This window comes from Gracilinanus agilis, chromosome 2 (genome assembly GCF_016433145.1).
Source record: "Gracilinanus agilis isolate LMUSP501 chromosome 2, AgileGrace, whole genome shotgun sequence".
In the NCBI taxonomy this organism is placed as follows: domain Eukaryota; kingdom Metazoa; phylum Chordata; class Mammalia; order Didelphimorphia; family Didelphidae; genus Gracilinanus; species Gracilinanus agilis.
In genome coordinates this window covers 683,737,911-683,754,998 of record NC_058131.1, presented here as the reverse complement: position 1 = coordinate 683,754,998, position 17,088 = coordinate 683,737,911, and the positions used below count along the sequence as shown (strand labels likewise).

The following is a 17,088-nucleotide window of genomic DNA, read 5'->3' as shown; positions in this document are numbered from 1 at the left end:
TTTCAACGTGAGGAACATACAGCGTAGAAACTCCTTTCACTGATGTAGATCGCCAATTCGTCCATAAATTGTAGTCTCAGAAAGTTATTTTGGGCCATCGAGAAATTGTCGTGCCTGTGATCACACGGCTAGAACAGGTCAGGGGAAGAATTTCAACTTTATTCTGCCTTATTTCAAGGTGGACCCCTCTATCCATCAGGTTCTTGCTTGTTTGATACTACTTTTATAGTCATGGAAATGAACTTTTAGACTCTATCCTCAAAAAACTAAAGCGTGAAAACTTCTTTGAAGAAGAGGAAGTATTTAATGAGAGGAGGCATATGGGAAAATTTTCTTAAAAAACTCTTCCTTTCTGTTGTAGAAGCAGTATAAAGTATTGATTCCAAGGCAGAAGAATGGTAAAGGCTGGGCAACTGGGGCTAAGGGATTTGCCCAGGGTCACACGGCTAGGAAGCATCTGTTGGGACCTCCTGTCTCCAGACCTGGATCTCTATCCCCTGAACCATCTAATTGCCCCATACGTGGCAAATGGAGGAATAAAGACATTGGTTAGGAATAAAATTCTGGTCCCCAAATTTGGAATCTTTTGTTTTGGTGTTAACAGTGTTTATGTGTTGCATTGCAGTTTATTAATTAATAATCACTAAATATCCACAAGAAGTATGGAATGCAAGTACTTGTTGATAATACTATCTATCAAATCATAGAATGTTAGCTGGGTGGAATCTCAGAGTCTATATTAGAGCAGGAATCCTTTCTACGATATTCCTGACAAATCATCATCTAGACTCCTTCTGAAGACCTCCAGGGATGAGAAAATTACTACCTTATGAGGCAACCCCATTCCATTTTTTTACATAGCCCTAGTTAGTAAGTTTTTCCTGATATCAAATTTAAAATTGCTTCTTTGCAATTTCTACTTATTGTTACCAGTTCTTTCTTCTGAATGCAAGCAGAACATACCTAATCCTTCCATCTTCCACATGACCACTCTTCAAATTATTTACATGTATCATGTTCTCCTTAAAGTAAAACATACTGTAAGTCTTCTCTTATCCAGGCTAAACATTCCCGGTTACTTCAAGGAATTTTCATTTAGCATAGTTTCTAGTCCTTCACTATTCTGGACACTCTTCTGGATGCCCTTCCTCCTTGTTTATTTCCTTTTAAACTTGTGGTGTCTAGAATTGGATATGCTATTGCAGAATTGGTGAAACCAAGACAGAATATAGGGAGATTCTCACCTCCCTCATTCTTTTATTTTTGAAATAATTTATAAATATATAAATAAAATTTATATTAAAACATACCTTATATAATATAAAATATGTAGTTTTTAATAATTTGATTCTGTCAATGTAGCCTCAGGTCTCATTTACTTTTCAATTATGTCACATCATTGATTTATATTGATTTTTTCAGTCCACTAAAATTCTTCAGGTATTTTTTCATATGAACTGCTGTTTAGCTTTGATTCCCTCCTCCTGTATTGATATAGTTGATTTTTTTCTTCCCCAAAATCGAAATTAAATTAAAAATTAAAACATAAAAAGTAAAAAGTAAAATTAAAAAGTAAGAATTAAACATCATCACCTTATATTTTTCTAACCCTTGAGATGTTTTTGAACCTCACCTTTGTCATCCAGTTGGCTAGATATCCCTCTTAGCTCTAACATCACTGGCAAGAGTGATATGTTGGGTGTGATCTGTGGTGGAAAAGTGAAAAAGTGAATCTTCTGCTGAAGGATCTTGAATAGAGCTATCCAGAAATGGGAGATAAACTACAGACTCTCCCCCCCACCTCTTTGCAGGTATTACTGGAGGAAAGGCCTTGGAGAGAGAGAATGGCTTTCACGAATGGTCTAAAAGCAATGGAGAAAAGAGGTCATAGATAAGAAGACTTGTACAAAAATACTTAAAGCTGCGCTTTTTGTGGTGGCAAAAAATTGGAAAATGAGGGAATGCCCTTTGATTGGGGAATGGCTGAACAGATTGTGGTATATGCTGGTGATGGAATACTATTGCACTCAAAGGAATAATAAACTGGAGGAATTCCATGTGAACTGGAAAGACCTCCAGGAAGTGATGCAGAGTGAAAGGAGCAGAGCCAGAAGAACATTGTACACAGAGACTGATATACTGTGGTAAAATTGAATGTAATGAACTTCTGTACCAGCAGCAATGCAATGACTCAAGACAATTCTGAGGGATTTATAGAAAAGAATGCTACCCACATTCAGAGGAAGAACTACAGGAGAGGAAACACAGAAAAGCAACTGCTTGAACACATGGGTTGATGCAGATATGATTTGGGAAGTAAACTCTAAACAACCACCCCAACGCAACTATCAATAATATGGAAATGGGTCTTGATTGATGACACATGTTAAAACCAGTGGAAATGCACATTGGCTATGGGGGGAGGAGGAGGGGTGAAGGGGAAAATAAGAACATGAAGCATATAACCATGGAAAATTTTTCTAAAAAATAAAAAAAAAATAAAAAAAAGGCAATGGAGATATAGCATAGGAAATGAAGTGAGCTATTTCGGTCAGGGTTGTGTACCAGCAGTGCACGCCAATCCAATCCAATAAAAATTCATTTATGAAACACCTACTATATTCGAGGCACTCTGCTAAATGTAAAACTACAAAGACAAAACAAGAAGCAATCCCTGGATTCAAGGAACTTGTATTCTGTTGGGAAAAGTAGCTGCATATAAGTAGGTAAGTGTATGCCCAACAACTCGAGAAGGGAGAGAAGACCACTAACCAGGGAATTTGTTAAAGGTTTCTCATTATGTGGTGGCCAAGCTTTCAGCATACTCCTGGAAAAGGGACATATACAAAAATGTGCTAGAGCTAGCCATACTGGGAAAGGATGAATGAATGGTTAGATTTGCATTTTACACCTCAGAAATGGACAAATGCCATAAATGGAGGCTTTGTTTCTTGTTTTGTTGATTGTCTAGGCTTGATAAAGGGATAGAGAAATGTTAATGATGCTAATTAAATTGAAAAAATGAGCTGTGTGTCATCTCCCTACCGGAAGCTACCAACATTATTACCTATAATAAACATAAATGTTTACTCCTGGCATGTCTATAATGAAATCAAACTTTCCTATTTCCAAGGATTAGAGAATAGTTGCTAGAACCCTGCAAGAAACCAACCCACTCGGTTAATGGCCTGAGTACTTTACCTGACAAAATATGGTGACTGAAGTCATACCATAGCTGCGACCACTGAAAGTTGACAGCTACTCTATGTAAAGGCTTGTAAGGACCTCATAGCCTGATGCTGGGGAGCTGGGACACTGCCACGGCAGATGTGGCACTGCCCATGGAGTTTCGTTGGCATGGATGTATAGGCATGAGAAAGCAGAGGCATCCACCTGAGATCTGCTGATTCTTGGGGGAGGAAGTCATGCCTGCTTGGTGGGTGGAAATCTATGCCAGAATATTAACATCTCATCCCTACAGCTAGTGGGATTAGCTCTCCTATCTCCGGAGAGACTTCACCTGGAAAAGCCTTCCAGGATAGTTGCTGTTAGACATCTTAAGCAGGATTTCCACAATAGCACAGCTGTCCAAAATGTTTATATTCACACATAAAGGTGTTTGCCAGAGAGGCTAACCTTCACAGAAAACGATGTCCAGTTGCACTGACAATGGAGGAGCAGCTTGGGTTTTCTGGCCCAGATGGATGGTGGTGGGATGCCATAGTCCCTAACTGGCTCCATAATTGCAAGAAACAGATTGTCCTTGCACGTTATCAAGCTATTCTTTATATCAACTAACAGGAGGAGTTTGTGCACAACTGGATAGGGAGGAGGAAGGTTTGGCCTCTGAGAAGCACAGTTAGATGTATTGATCAAAGGTGGTAATGTATGTTCAATGCTTTAAGTTGATAAATCCATTTCAGCTCTCATCATCCTTACCGTCACCTCTGTCATCACCGTTATCACCATGCCGATAGCCATCATTGCCACCATCAGTCTCCCAAGTGAACTGACTGAGATGAATGGGACTTGTGGGTCGAAAAATGTGTTTTCTTGCTCTAGTGTCCACTGGACAGCCTGAGGATCATAGGATCATAGATAAAAGTGGGAAGGACTCCAAAGGTCATCTAGCCAATCTTTCCTCAAGAATATCCAATGGTTTTCTATTGCATCTTGGATAAAAGATGGAGTCCTCAGTTTAGCAGCTCACAGCTTGCATCCTTTGGCTCTAGCCAATATGGTCTATTTACATTTCCCCAAATTTAGCATTCCATCTTCTTAATAATAGGTAGCATTTATGTAGCACATTAACGTTTGCAAAAACACTTTATAAATATTATCTCAGTTGATCTCATTTTATCCTCATAGCATATCCTCTCCTCTCTCTCCTCTCCTCTCCTCTCCTCTCCTCTTCTTTCTTTCTTTTTAAACCCTTACCTTCTGTTTTAGAAACAATATTAAGTATTGGCTCCAAGGTAGAAGAGCAGTAAGGGTTAAGCAATTGGGGTTAAGTGACTTTCCCAGGCTCACACAGCTAGGTAGTATCTGAGGTCACATTTGAACCCAGGGCCTCTCACCTCCAGGTTTGGCTCTGTATACACTAAACCATTTAGCTGCCCCTGAAACTTTCAATGACTCCACATTGCTTGCTTCAGCAAAAAGCCCATCTATCCTCCCCCCAATAATTTTTTATCCCAGTTACATGTAAAAAAAATCTTTAACTTTCATTAATTTTTAACATTCAAAAATTTGGATTCCAAATCCTCTCTTTCCCTTTCCTTTCCTTCTTACTCCCTAAGACAGTAAACAATTTTATGTAGGTTATACATTTTGATCATGCAAAACGTTTTTACATATTTGTCATGTTGTGGGAGTAGACGCACGTCATTAAAAATCCCACAAAGAAAAATAGCATGCTTTGATCTGCATTCAGTTCTTTCTCTAGAGGTAGAGGGCATTTTTCATCATGAGTCTTTGGGAATTATCTTGGATCGTTGTATTGCTGAGAAAAACCAAGTCATTCACAGGGGATCATCACATAATATTGTTCCTGTGTTCAGTGGTTTCCTAGTTCTCACTTCACTTTGTATTGATTCATATAAGTATTTCCTGGTTTTTCTGAAACCATCTTGCTCATCATTTCCATCTCTCTAATACCTTGTTCTCCTAATGAGACTTTATGCCTGGATCTTAGACCACTATAACCTCAGAAAAATCAAAACTACAGTTAACCCAAAGGATAGTGGGATCATCCATGAGCGTAACTGCAGCACATTACCAATACCGACTTGTGTAAAAAGTATCTTAGAGTATATATAAATGGGTTATAGATTTTAGAGCAAGAAGGGATGCCAGAGGCTGAGATGGTTCAGTAGAACTGGATCTATAATCAAAGGGCCTGTGTTCAAATTATATCTTTGATGTTGACTATTATTTGTGGGGCCATAAGAAAGTCACTTTATTCCTAAAGGCATCCGCATTTTCATCTATAAAATGGGAAGGCTGGCCCAGAAGGACATCGAGATCCCTTTTTAGTTTTAAGCCAACAAAACCATTTAGTCCCAACTCCTTAATTTTATAGTTTAAGAACTAAGGCCTAGAGAAAGTCATTGACTTACCCAAGGTCACAAGATAGTGAGAGCTGGAATTTGAACCCAAGTTCCCTGAATCAAAATCGAGGTACTTTCCACTGTTCTAGGTTATGCTAATTTAAGATGACATATGGAGAGCAGAGGTGTTGTCATATTGAGAGCCCTGAAATAGTAAAATCATCTGAGGAAATTTATGAGTTTGCTGAGTGGATTCTCTTATTGGATGATAAAGAGTCATCTAGGGAGTATGATGTTGTGATCTTCATTGGTAAAGTATAGATGGGAGATTAAAAGTATTTATATAGCATCTACCATGTGCCAGATCCTATGCTAAGCATTTTACAAATATCATCTTATTTGAGCTTCACAACAACCCTGGGATACTGCTATTATCCCCAATTTACAGATGAGGAGAACTGAGGCAAATAGGGTTAAGCGACTTGCCCAGGGTCACATAGCTAGTCAGTATCTGAGGTTGGAGCTGAACTCAGGTTTTCCTGACTCCAGATCCACTGCTATTTCTGACTCACACTGGGGAAACCATAGAGCTAACACAGTATTGATTCTCTTGGTTGGAAGATGCCATCGTATAATGAGATTTATCAGGTTAAATTTCTCCTTCTTAGATTTAGTCCTTCATTCCAGTCCGTCAAGAGAAATCTCATAGGATTCAAAAGCTGCTCCCCTTCCTCAATTGCTATTATCTACAAATCTGAAGGATATCTGATCATCTTTGCCTTCAAACTCATCAGTGATAAACTTGGGCAGCTGGGTATCACAGAGGATAGAGCGAAACACACACAGTCAGTAAGACTTGAGTTTGAATCCTGCCTCACTTATTAGCTGTGTGACCTTGGACAAATAGGCTAACTTTTCTCAGCATCAGTGTACACTCACCTTTAAAAAAAGGGCGATGATGATGGCACCTGCCTTTTAGGGTTATTGTACAGCTCAAATGAGATAATACATAAAAAAGTGCTTTGCAAACATTAGAGTGCTTTAGACATGCTAACTATTATTATCAGCCTCTATAAAATAAGGATAATACTCTACCTACCTCCTAGCATTGGGGGAATAAAGTGAAATGATCTTCGTAAAGCAGCTTGCAAACCTTAAAGCACTATAAGAATGTTATCTATCTATCTATTATTATTATTAATTTTGAATAGCAGAGAGTTGATGTCAGATCCTCATGGGACTCTTCTAGTGGTCAATTAATCAATATTTATTAAGTATTTACTATGTGCCAGGCACCGTGTTAAGCACCAGAGACATAAAAAGAGGCAAATGATAATCCTAGCTCTCGAGGAGTTCACAGTCTAATAAGGGAGGCAGCACTCGAATAAGCAAGTTATATATGGGAAAAATAAGAAATAATTAATAGAAGGAAGGGACTAGAATTAAGAGGAGCCGGGAAAGGATTCCTGTAAATGATAAAATTTCAGTTGAGATTTAAAGGAAGCCAGAGGTGAGCTTTCAGCATTATTTCAGAGCTCCTAATGGATAACTTACAATATGGGTTAAGAAGTAAAATGGAACCAGATTTCAGAGATTCAATCTGGGCATAACTGCTGCTTTATACTTGATTTTTTTAAACCCTCACCTTCCATCTTGGAGTCAATATTGTGTATTGGCTCCAAGACAGAAGAGCGGTAAGGGTAGGCAATGGTTACATGATTCATGTTCTTACTTTCCCTTTCACCCCCCACCTCCTCCCCCCCATAGCCGATGCGCATTTCCACTGGTTTTAACATGTGTCATCAATCAAGACTTATTTCCAAATTGTGATAGTTGCATTGGTGTGGTCTTTTCGGGTCTACATCTCCAATCATGTCCTCATCAACCCATGTGTTCAGGCAGTTGCTTTTCTGTGTTTCCTCTCCTGTAGTTCTTCCTCTGAATGTGGGTAGCATTCTTTTCCATAAATCCCTCAGAATTGTCTTGAGTCATTGCATTGCTGCTAGTACAGAAGTTCATTACATTCAGTTTTACCACAGTGTATCAGTCTCTGTGTACAATGTTCTCCTGGCTCTGCTCCTTTCACTCTGCATCAATTCCTGGAGGTCTTTCCAGTTCACATGGAATTCCTCCAGTTTATTATTCCTTTGAGCACAACAGTATTCCATCACCAACATATACCACAATTTGTTCAGCCAGTCCCCAATTGAAGGGCAGACCCTTGTTTTCCAGTTTTTTTGCCGCCACAAAAAGTGTGGCTATAAATATTTTTGTACAAGTTTGTTTATCTATGATCTCTTTGGGGTACAAACCCAACAATGGTATGGCTGGATCAAAGGGCAGGCATTCTTTTATAGCCCTTTGAGCATAGTTCCAAATTGCCATCCAGAATGGTTGGATCAGTTCACAACTCCACTAACAGTGCATTAATGTCCCAATTTTGCCACATCCCCTCTAGCATTCATTACTCTCCCCTGCTGTCTTTTTAGCCAGTCTGCTAGGTCTGAGGTGATACCTCAGAGTTGTTTTGATTTGCATTTCTCTGATTATTAGAGATTTAGAACACTTTCTCATGTGCTTATTGATACTTTTGATTTCTTGAAAATTGCCTATTCATGTCCCTTGCCCATTTATCAATTGGGGAATGGCTTGATTTTTTATACAATTGATTTAACTCCTTGTATATTTAAGTAATTAGACCCCTGTCAGAGTTTTTTGTTATAAAGATCTTTTCCCAATTTGTTGCTTCAATAAAGGTTTTTTAAAAAAGAAAAGAAAAGAAAAAAAGATCCTATGATGGAGGGGAAAGAGTACAAAAGAGGAACTTTATAGCATCAAGGTTGAGGAAAGGAGGCTGCTGGCTGACTTCATTGAGTTAGTCATCCACCCACCCATGGCTGGCTTTTGATTTAGTATCAGCAGATGTACAACTTTTGTCAAGTGTTTCAGCACGGGATGTGTTTGCCTGTATACATACTAACACATGTCAGCTGAGAAAACAAGGGCTGTTTGTGGAGTGGGAAGAGCTGATTGAACAGTAGCCTTCTAGACAGAGGAGATGTACCAGAATTTATAGACAATATAGTGCAGCTGCATTCACCTGAACCCAAGAAAGGCTTCTATTTGTGCCTTTCTCTAGGAGAAATGGAGAGTGCCATTCTAGCAATCGTCCTGTAGTTTCCTCTGAACTGATATTTTGTGTATAATTAGGTCTTAGAGATTACCCATTACTTCCCTATTTCTCTTTCTCTTTTTAAAAACTCTTATCTTCCATCTTAGAATCAATATTATGTGAGCAGTAAGGGCTAGGCTTTGGGGGTTAAAGTGACTTGCCCAGAGTCATAGAGCTGGGGAATATCTGAGATCAGATTTGAACCCAGGATCTCCCATCTCTGGGCTTGGCTCTCAATCCACTGAGCTCCCATAGCTGCCCCCATTTCTCTATTACTCTTGATGATTCCACTAGTCTCCCAGGCAACCCCGCCTCCTCAGGCTCAGAAGCTTGGTATCCTTCTTGACCATTCCTCTTTCTCGCCTTCCATATCTAGTTTATAGCCAAAACTTGCAGCGTGTATCCAGCTTCACAGCATCTCTTATGTACACCTTATTTTCTTCACTCAATCAACTACCTTTTAGTCCAGCTCCACTGACTGATTTTCCTAAAATGTAGATCTGATTGTCATCTTTGCCCTCTTCATGCCTTTTTAAGTTTCTTTTTTTTATTCCAAGATATTTTATTCTCCCAATTTCAAACGTTTTCCAGAATTACAACATCCAAATCGTCTCTCTCCCTCCCTTCCCTCTCCTGTCACAGAGATGGTAAGTAATTTGATCTGGATGATACATGTATTATGTTCTTTCTGGGTTTTTCCTTATGCTTTACTCCTCTCCGTGTACTAAGATCCATTTACTTTGGACTTTGCAGTTCCTTGGACACAGCACTGTCTCCTGTCTCTATACCTCTGCATTGGCTATTCATCATTCTTGGAATGCTCTATTCCCATTACCCCACCCCTTAGTTTTCCTGATTTCCTTCAAGATAGCTCAATCTCACATTCTATTGGAGGTCTTCCCCAGCCACGCATCTGTTAGGAGTTTTCTCTCTCAGATTGATTTCCTTCAGCTTGGGTGTGTAGTTTGTATATACTTAATTATTTACACATAATCTTCCCCATTAGAATGTAAGCTTCTTGAAGACAGCTTACCTTGTTCTTGCCTTTCTTTGGATTTCCAGTACTTAGTTTTGATCCTGTCTCATGGTCTGAAAACTGTGTCTTTAGCTTTAAGTTTTGTTGGTAGTCTCTCAATTTACTTTGATTCCATTCATTGTGAATTTCTCTTTTCCCCTTTTGATTTTGATAACTTAGTTTTCTATTTCCTTTGAGGGGCATATAGAGAGGATCAACTTAGTTAATGATTGGTCTATTTTGTTGAACTAATTAAAAATCTTGGTTTTAATTATCCCCTCACTAGGTTTTTTTCCAGTATTTTTTATATTTTTGATTTTCAGAATTTCTCTTTTTGTGTTGAGTAGTTGGGGGCTGTTAATTTTTTATTTCCTAATTTTAAATTTGCATGTTCATTTTTTTATCTCTCTTTTTTCTTCTTGTTGACACAAGTGTTTAGGGATATAAAATTTCCCCTGAGGATTGATTTGGCTACATCCCATAAATTTTTCTAGGCTGTCTCATTACTGTCATTTTCATTAGTTCAATAATTGATTGTGTCTAAGGTTTGTTCTTTGACCCATTCCTTCTCTGGAATTGCATTATTTAGTCTCAATCTGCCAGAATCCTTTCTCAGATTTCCCTTGACTCTAGTTTTTATTGTGTTGGGGTCTGTAAAAATATGTTTAAGACTTCTGCCTTTCTGAGTTTGTTTCTGTGTTCCTTATGGCCTAGCATCAGGCCATGATGTAGATTGTTTGAATTGCCTGAAGCTGGGATAATGTTTGAGAACAGCAGTGTTAGGCAGAATACTGCTGTTAGGAGTTGGAGAAGAAATATCTTCCTTTTCCTTTTCCTCCACCCACATCACCCAGATGGAGTTGGGTTCATTGGGAAGCAGCCCCTAGGGGAGGCGTCTGATAGCTGGGAGAATAAGTAAAAGGCTTTGAAAATGTTTACAGAACATTATTTTGGGATTACGGTATTATAAATGTTTATTTGATTTGGGGGATTATCAACTTTTTTTGGAGATGCTTATAAAAGGGTTGGTAAAATCTGAGAACATTGACAATGCTAATCTTGGAGAGATACAAGCTAGAATTCTCTGATGCAGCTTTTTCCTGGATCCAACAGCCTATTGGAGGAGATGGTAGTCCCTAGTTCTCCTGATGTCTTTGCATCCCCAGTATAGCTATCTAAACAATTTTTAAACATTCTTTGACATTTTTTTTGAGTTCCAAATTCTATCCCTCCTTTCTACATTTTCTGGCTGATTCCTACCTCCATCCCTGAGATTGTATGCAATATAGTTAAAAAAATAACCATTACCTTCTTCCTTAGAATCCATACTATGTACTGGTTCCAAGGCAGAAGAGTGGTAAGAGCTAGGCAACGGGGTTTAAGTGATTTTCTCAGGGTCACACAGCTGGGAAGTGTCTGAGGCCAGATTCAAACTTAGGACCTCCTGTCTCTAGGCTGGCTCCCAATCCACTGAGCCACCCAACTGCCCCCTGCAATATATTTTTCACATGAGAAATCTTATAAAACATTTTTCCATGTTAGCTTTTTTGTGAAGAAGGAAGAAAGAAAGAAAAAAAAGAGAAATATAGTATGTTTTAGCCTGCATTCAGACTCTATCAGTTCTTTCTTAGAAGGCAGATGGCATTTTTCATCATGAGTCTCTGGAATTGTCTTGGATCACTGCATTGCTGAGAATAACTAGGTCATTCACAGTTCATCAAAAAGTATTGCTTTCACTGTATACAAAGTTCTTCTGGTTCTGTTCACTTCACTTCTCAATCAGTTCATGTATGTCTTTCCAAATTTTTCTGAAATCATCCTGCTTGTCATTTATTATAGCATAATAATATCCCATCACAATCATATACCACAACTTGTTCAGCCATTTCCCCAACTGATGGACAACTCAATTTCCAATTCTTTGTTATTGCAAAAAGAGATGCAATAAATATTTTTGTACAAAATCCCCCCCCCCCACGCCTCTTTTAAAAATCCTTTTGGGATATAGACCTAGTAATGACATTGCTGGATCAAAGGGTAGGTACAATTTTAGAGTCCTTTGGGTACAGTTCCAAATTGTTCTCCAGAATGGTTGGAACAGATCACAACTCCACCAATAGTGTGTTAGTGTCCCAATTTCCCCACATCCTTTCCAACGTTTATAATTTTCCTTTTCTGTTATATTGGCCAATCTGATAGGGATGAGGCTGGAACCTCAGAGTTGTTTTAATTTGCATCTCTAGTGATTTAGAGCATTTTTTCATATAATTATAGATGACTTAGATTTCTTCATTTATTTGAAAAGTCCTTGTTTCTATTTTTTGGCCATTTATAAATTAGAGAATGAATTATATTTTTTATAAGTTTGACTTAGTTCTTTATATATTTGAGAAATGAGACCTTTATCAGAGGTAAAAATTTCCTCCTAGATTTTTTTTGTTTTCTTTCTAATCTTAATTGCATTGGTTTGATTGTACAAAAACCTTTTAAATTTAATATAGTCAAAATTATCCATTTTACATTTTATAATGCCCCCTATCTCATTTGGTCCTAAATTACGCCCTTATACATAAATCTGACAGGCAAACTATTCCATGCTCCCCTAATTTGCTGATGGTACCACCCTTTACATTTAGATCCCATGCCCATATTTACCCTACCTTGGTATACAGTGTGAGACATTGGCCTATTCCCAGTCTCCGCCATATCATTTTCCAATTTTCTCAATAGTGTTTGTTAAATACTGAGTTCTTGTCCCAAAATAAATAAATAAATAAATAAAGTTAAAAAAAAGTAAATCTTTTTATTTCTCAAACACTAAATTACTATGGCCTTTCATTACTAGGTTTTGTATATCTAACCTGTTCTACTGATCCACTACTCTATTTCTTAGCCAGTACCAGATTGTTTCAATGATTATTGCTTTGTAATACAGTTTGAGATCTGGTATTCCTAGATCTCCTTCCTTTGCATTTTTTTTAAACATTTATTAATATACATTTTTAACATGGTTGCCTGATTCATACTCTTCTTATCCCCTTCACCCCCCCCCCCCGCACTCCCCCCACCCATGGCCGATGCACATTTCCACTAGTTTTGTCATGTGTCCTTGATCAAGACCAATTTCCAAATTGTTGGTAGTTGCATTGGTGTGGTAGTTTCGAGTCCACACCCTCTTTGCATTTTTTTCATTGATTCCCTTGATATTCTTGACTCTTCTTCTCCTAGATGAATTTTATAATTTTTTTCTAGCTCTATAAAATAAGTCTTGGGTGGTTTGATGGGTAAGTCACTGAACAGGTAGATTAGTTTAGGTAAAATTATCGTTTTTATATTTGCTTGGCCTATCCATGAGCACTTGCTATTTTCCAGCTGTTAATATCTAACTCTATTTGTGTGAAAAGTGTTTTGTAATTAAGTTTATATAGTTCCTGGAGTTGTTTTGGCAGGTAGACTCTCAAGTATTTTATATTATCTATAATTAATTTAAATGGAATTTCTTTTTCTATCTTTTGGTACTGGGATTTGTTGGTAATATAGAGAAATGCTGATGATTTATGTGGGTTTATTTTATATCCTGCAATGTTGCTAAGTTGTTAATTTTTTCAATTAATTTTTTAGTTTATTCTTGAGAATTCTGTAACTGTACCATCATATATCTATGAACTGATAATTTTGCTTCTTCATTGCCTATTCCAATTCATTCAATTTCTTTTTCTTCTCTTATTGCAATAACTAGCAATTCTATCACAACACTGAATAATAGTAGTGATAATGGGCATCCTTGTTTCACCCCTGATTGTACTGGGAAGCCTTCTAGTTTGTCTCCATTCCAGAAAATGCTTGCTGATGGTTTTAGATAGAAAGTACCTATGATTTTAAGGAAAGCACCATTTATTCCTATGTTATCTAGTGTTGTTTTTTTTAAAATAGGAATGGGTGCTATATTTTGTCAAAAGTTTTTTCTGCTTCTGTTGAGATAATCATATAATTTCTGTTTGTTTTGTTAGTGATATGACCAATTGTGCTGGCTGTTTCCCCAATACTGAACCAGCCCTGCCTTCCTGACATAAAACCTATCTGGTCATAGTGAATGATCCTTGTGATATATTGCTGTAATCGCCTTGCTAGTATTTTTACTTTAAAATTTTGCTTTGATATTCATTAAGAAGAGATTGTTCTATAGCAGCATTGCCAAGCATTTTCAACATTGTATGCCCAGAGTGCAACTTTGAGTTGCATGTGAGCTCACTAGCATTACCTCAGACAGTGGAGGAAGGAAGAACTTGCATTGGGCAGCTGGACAGAAGGGCAGGGCATGCCAAAATTGTCCTTGGGCACTGTGGAGAGGAGAAGCAGAGCAGCTCCCTCTTTGCTGCCCCAGCACCAGTGCCACTGCTTTGCCAATACGGGTCCATAGTTTTCTTTCTCTGTTTTTGCTCATCCTGGTTTAGGTATCACCACCAGGCAATATCAGTCTTAAAGGGCTTTAGTATAAATGCAAGTTATTTCTATAGAGGAAGGGTAGTACATTGGTTAGAGTGCTGTTTTTTTATATTCTTCTTCTTGATGTTTCTTTTACCAACTTGTTCATAATTGGGATGGGAGTAGAGAGAGGACTTCGAGAAAGAATTGAGACATCCTGAAATGAGGCAATACCAATGTAATACGGTGGGATTAGGGGATCGATACCATATTTGCTTTAGGAAACAACGTCTCTAAGCAACTTGTGTGCTGTACAAACAAAACCAATGTAACCAAAATTAGAAGGGAAGCAACAAATTGGGAAGAAAAAATTTTATAACAAAAACTTCTGACAAAGGTCTCATTTCTCAAATTTGTAAGGAACTAAGTCAGTTGTAAAAAAAAATCAAGCCATTTCCCACTTGACAAATGGTCAGGGGATATGAGTAGGCAGTTTATAGATAAAGAAATCAAAACTATCAATAAGCATATGAAAAGTGCAATAAATCTCTCCTAATTAGATAAATGCATATCAAAACAACTCTGAGATGCCACCTCATACCTATCAGATTGGCCAATATGACAGAAAAGGAAAATAATAAATGTTGGAGGGTTGTGGCAAAATTGGGATACTAATGCATTGCTGATGGAGTTGTGAATTAATCCAGCCATTCTGGAAGGCAATTTGGAATTATACACAAAGGGCTTTAAAAATGCATACCCTTTGATCTAGCAATACCACTGCTGGGTTTGTACCCCAAAGAGATAATAAGGAAAAATACTTGTACAAAAATATTCATAGCAGCACTCTTTGTGGTGCCCAAAATTGGAAAATGAGGGGGTGTCCCTTGATTGGAGAATGATTGAACAAATTGTGGTATATGATGGTGATGGAATACTATTGTGCTGTAAGGAATGATGATGTGGAGGCTTTCCATATGAACTGGGAGAACTCAATGAACTGATGCAGAGTGAAATGAGCAGAACCAAGAGAACATTATATGCTGAAAGTAAAACACTGTGGAACAATCCAATGTAATGGACTTTTGTTGTGAGGATTATTTAGGTATTACTTTATATATAGTTAATGTGGACCTAGCAGGAAGGGCTGGAGAATTCCACATGGAATGGGGAAGCAGGAAGTGGCTTGTGCCTGAGAGAGGGTTGGGACAAAAACTGTTCCTGACCCTGGGATCTCAGAGCTAGGGGAGTTGTATCCAGATTCCCTGGGATCCTGGAGAGTGGTGAAGGCTTACAGCAGAGGACATCAGACCTGCAGAGCTGCACCGAGTAGGGAGTGGTTTGTGATCTGGTGGACAGCATTGCAAACTTTCTCTCCCTACCTGGATACCTTGGACCATCTGTTCTGGTGGAGTTGCCTCCTGCCATCCTGAAACCATCCCTGGATTAGCCGTGAGATCCCAAGTAAAGCCATCCTCAGGTCCTCAGCTAAGCTTACCAAACCTGGCTGGAACCAGGTTGGGAGGAACTTTCCCCTTGTGACTCCAGTATTGCTTTCTTTGGGCTCTGTCTTGCTTAGATCTTAGAAGAGTGAAGTTAAGTCCCTTTCCCTTGACCCTGTGGTTTGCCCGTAGTCTGTTAGTGTAGAAAAACCCAATTTCCATCCTTTACCTTAGTTTGTCCCTGATTAAAATGTGTTGTTAAGCTCTTGCCTTTACTTATCAGCTTCCATAGTCTCTGTCTTGTTGATGCTGGGTGGCACTTGGAGGCCAACAGCCATTTCTGTTACAGACATCCAAACAGCCGTTATAACCCAGTCTCCCTACTTGTTGGGCCCCATCCTAACATTCCTGTCTCCCACACACCCACCTGGACCCATATTTACTGTTTAAGGCACCTTTCCCTGGTTTCTCCCTTAACAGTTTGCTACTAGTAACAATGCAACAAGCCAAGACACTCCTGAAGGACTTATGTAAAAGAATGCTATCTACATTGAGAGAAAGAACTATGGAAGTAGAAATGCAAAAAACAAAGCATATGATATCACTTATCACATGTATGTGATTTGGGGTTTAAGCTTTAAAAAAATCACTCTGTAGCAAAAATGAATAAATAATATGGAAATGGATATCAAGTGACAACATTTGTACACTCCAGTGGAATTTCTTGTTGGCTCTGGGAATGGGGAGGGAAGAGAGAAGGGAAAGAAAATTAATCATATAAACATGGAAAATATGCTAAAAAAATTAATTAAATTAAATAAAAAAAGAAGCCTGTGTGCTGTCAGTCATTTTCATCAGGCTCCATTTCAAAGGGATAAAGTCTTTAGTGAAAAGACACAGCCCAGGGATAATTGACTGGTGGCCAAGAGAGATATGACTAGAGACTTGGTTAAGAGTGACAAGAGACCAAGGACTGGAATGAAAGTGACAGAATTCTAGGGTAGGAGCCAGGGACAGACTGGAGAATTAGGAGAACAAGTGAGAGAGAGGGCCCAGGACCTGAGGAGAGATCACATTGTGAACAGTAAAAGAGGTATCTCCCTTTGTCTGTGTTATGGAGATCCCTGGGCTAACTGGGAGGGAGATGAGTGGGACACAAGTGGAGGGAAAGATAGCTGACATGGGGGAAGAGTAAAAAAAAACCGATTTAGTGTCATGTTATTGATTATTATTCTTTTTTTATTAAATACGTTTGCTTTGAATTTGCAGTTATCAGGTTTGATTTTGTTACAAAGTCAAGTCAATGAGGATTTATTAAACACCTACTAATTCTGTGCTAATCACTGTGCTAAGTACTGGGGTTACAAGGAATGACACAAACAGTCCCTTACCTCAGGAAGCTCCTGTTCTAATGGGAAAGACAACATGCAAACATTTAGGTACCAACATGATATATAGAGGATAAATGGAAGATAAAGAAATAGC

The 17,088-nt window shown here is 38.3% G+C and overlaps 1 protein-coding gene across 1 annotated transcript in view; it reads right to left on the bottom strand.

The window, feature by feature from the left end:
• Positions 1-3,981, bottom strand: part of LOC123234368 (homeobox protein MSH-C-like) — a 16,028-nt gene extending 12,047 nt beyond the window's left edge. The window contains exons 1-2 of the mRNA XM_044660275.1: positions 3,940-3,981; positions 1,634-1,706 (exon numbers count right to left, since the gene is read on the bottom strand). Coding sequence (XP_044516210.1) covers positions 1,634-1,706; positions 3,940-3,981 — 115 coding nt within the window. The remainder of the gene's footprint in view (positions 1-1,633; positions 1,707-3,939) is intronic.
• Between the last annotated feature and the right edge of the window lie 13,107 nt (positions 3,982-17,088).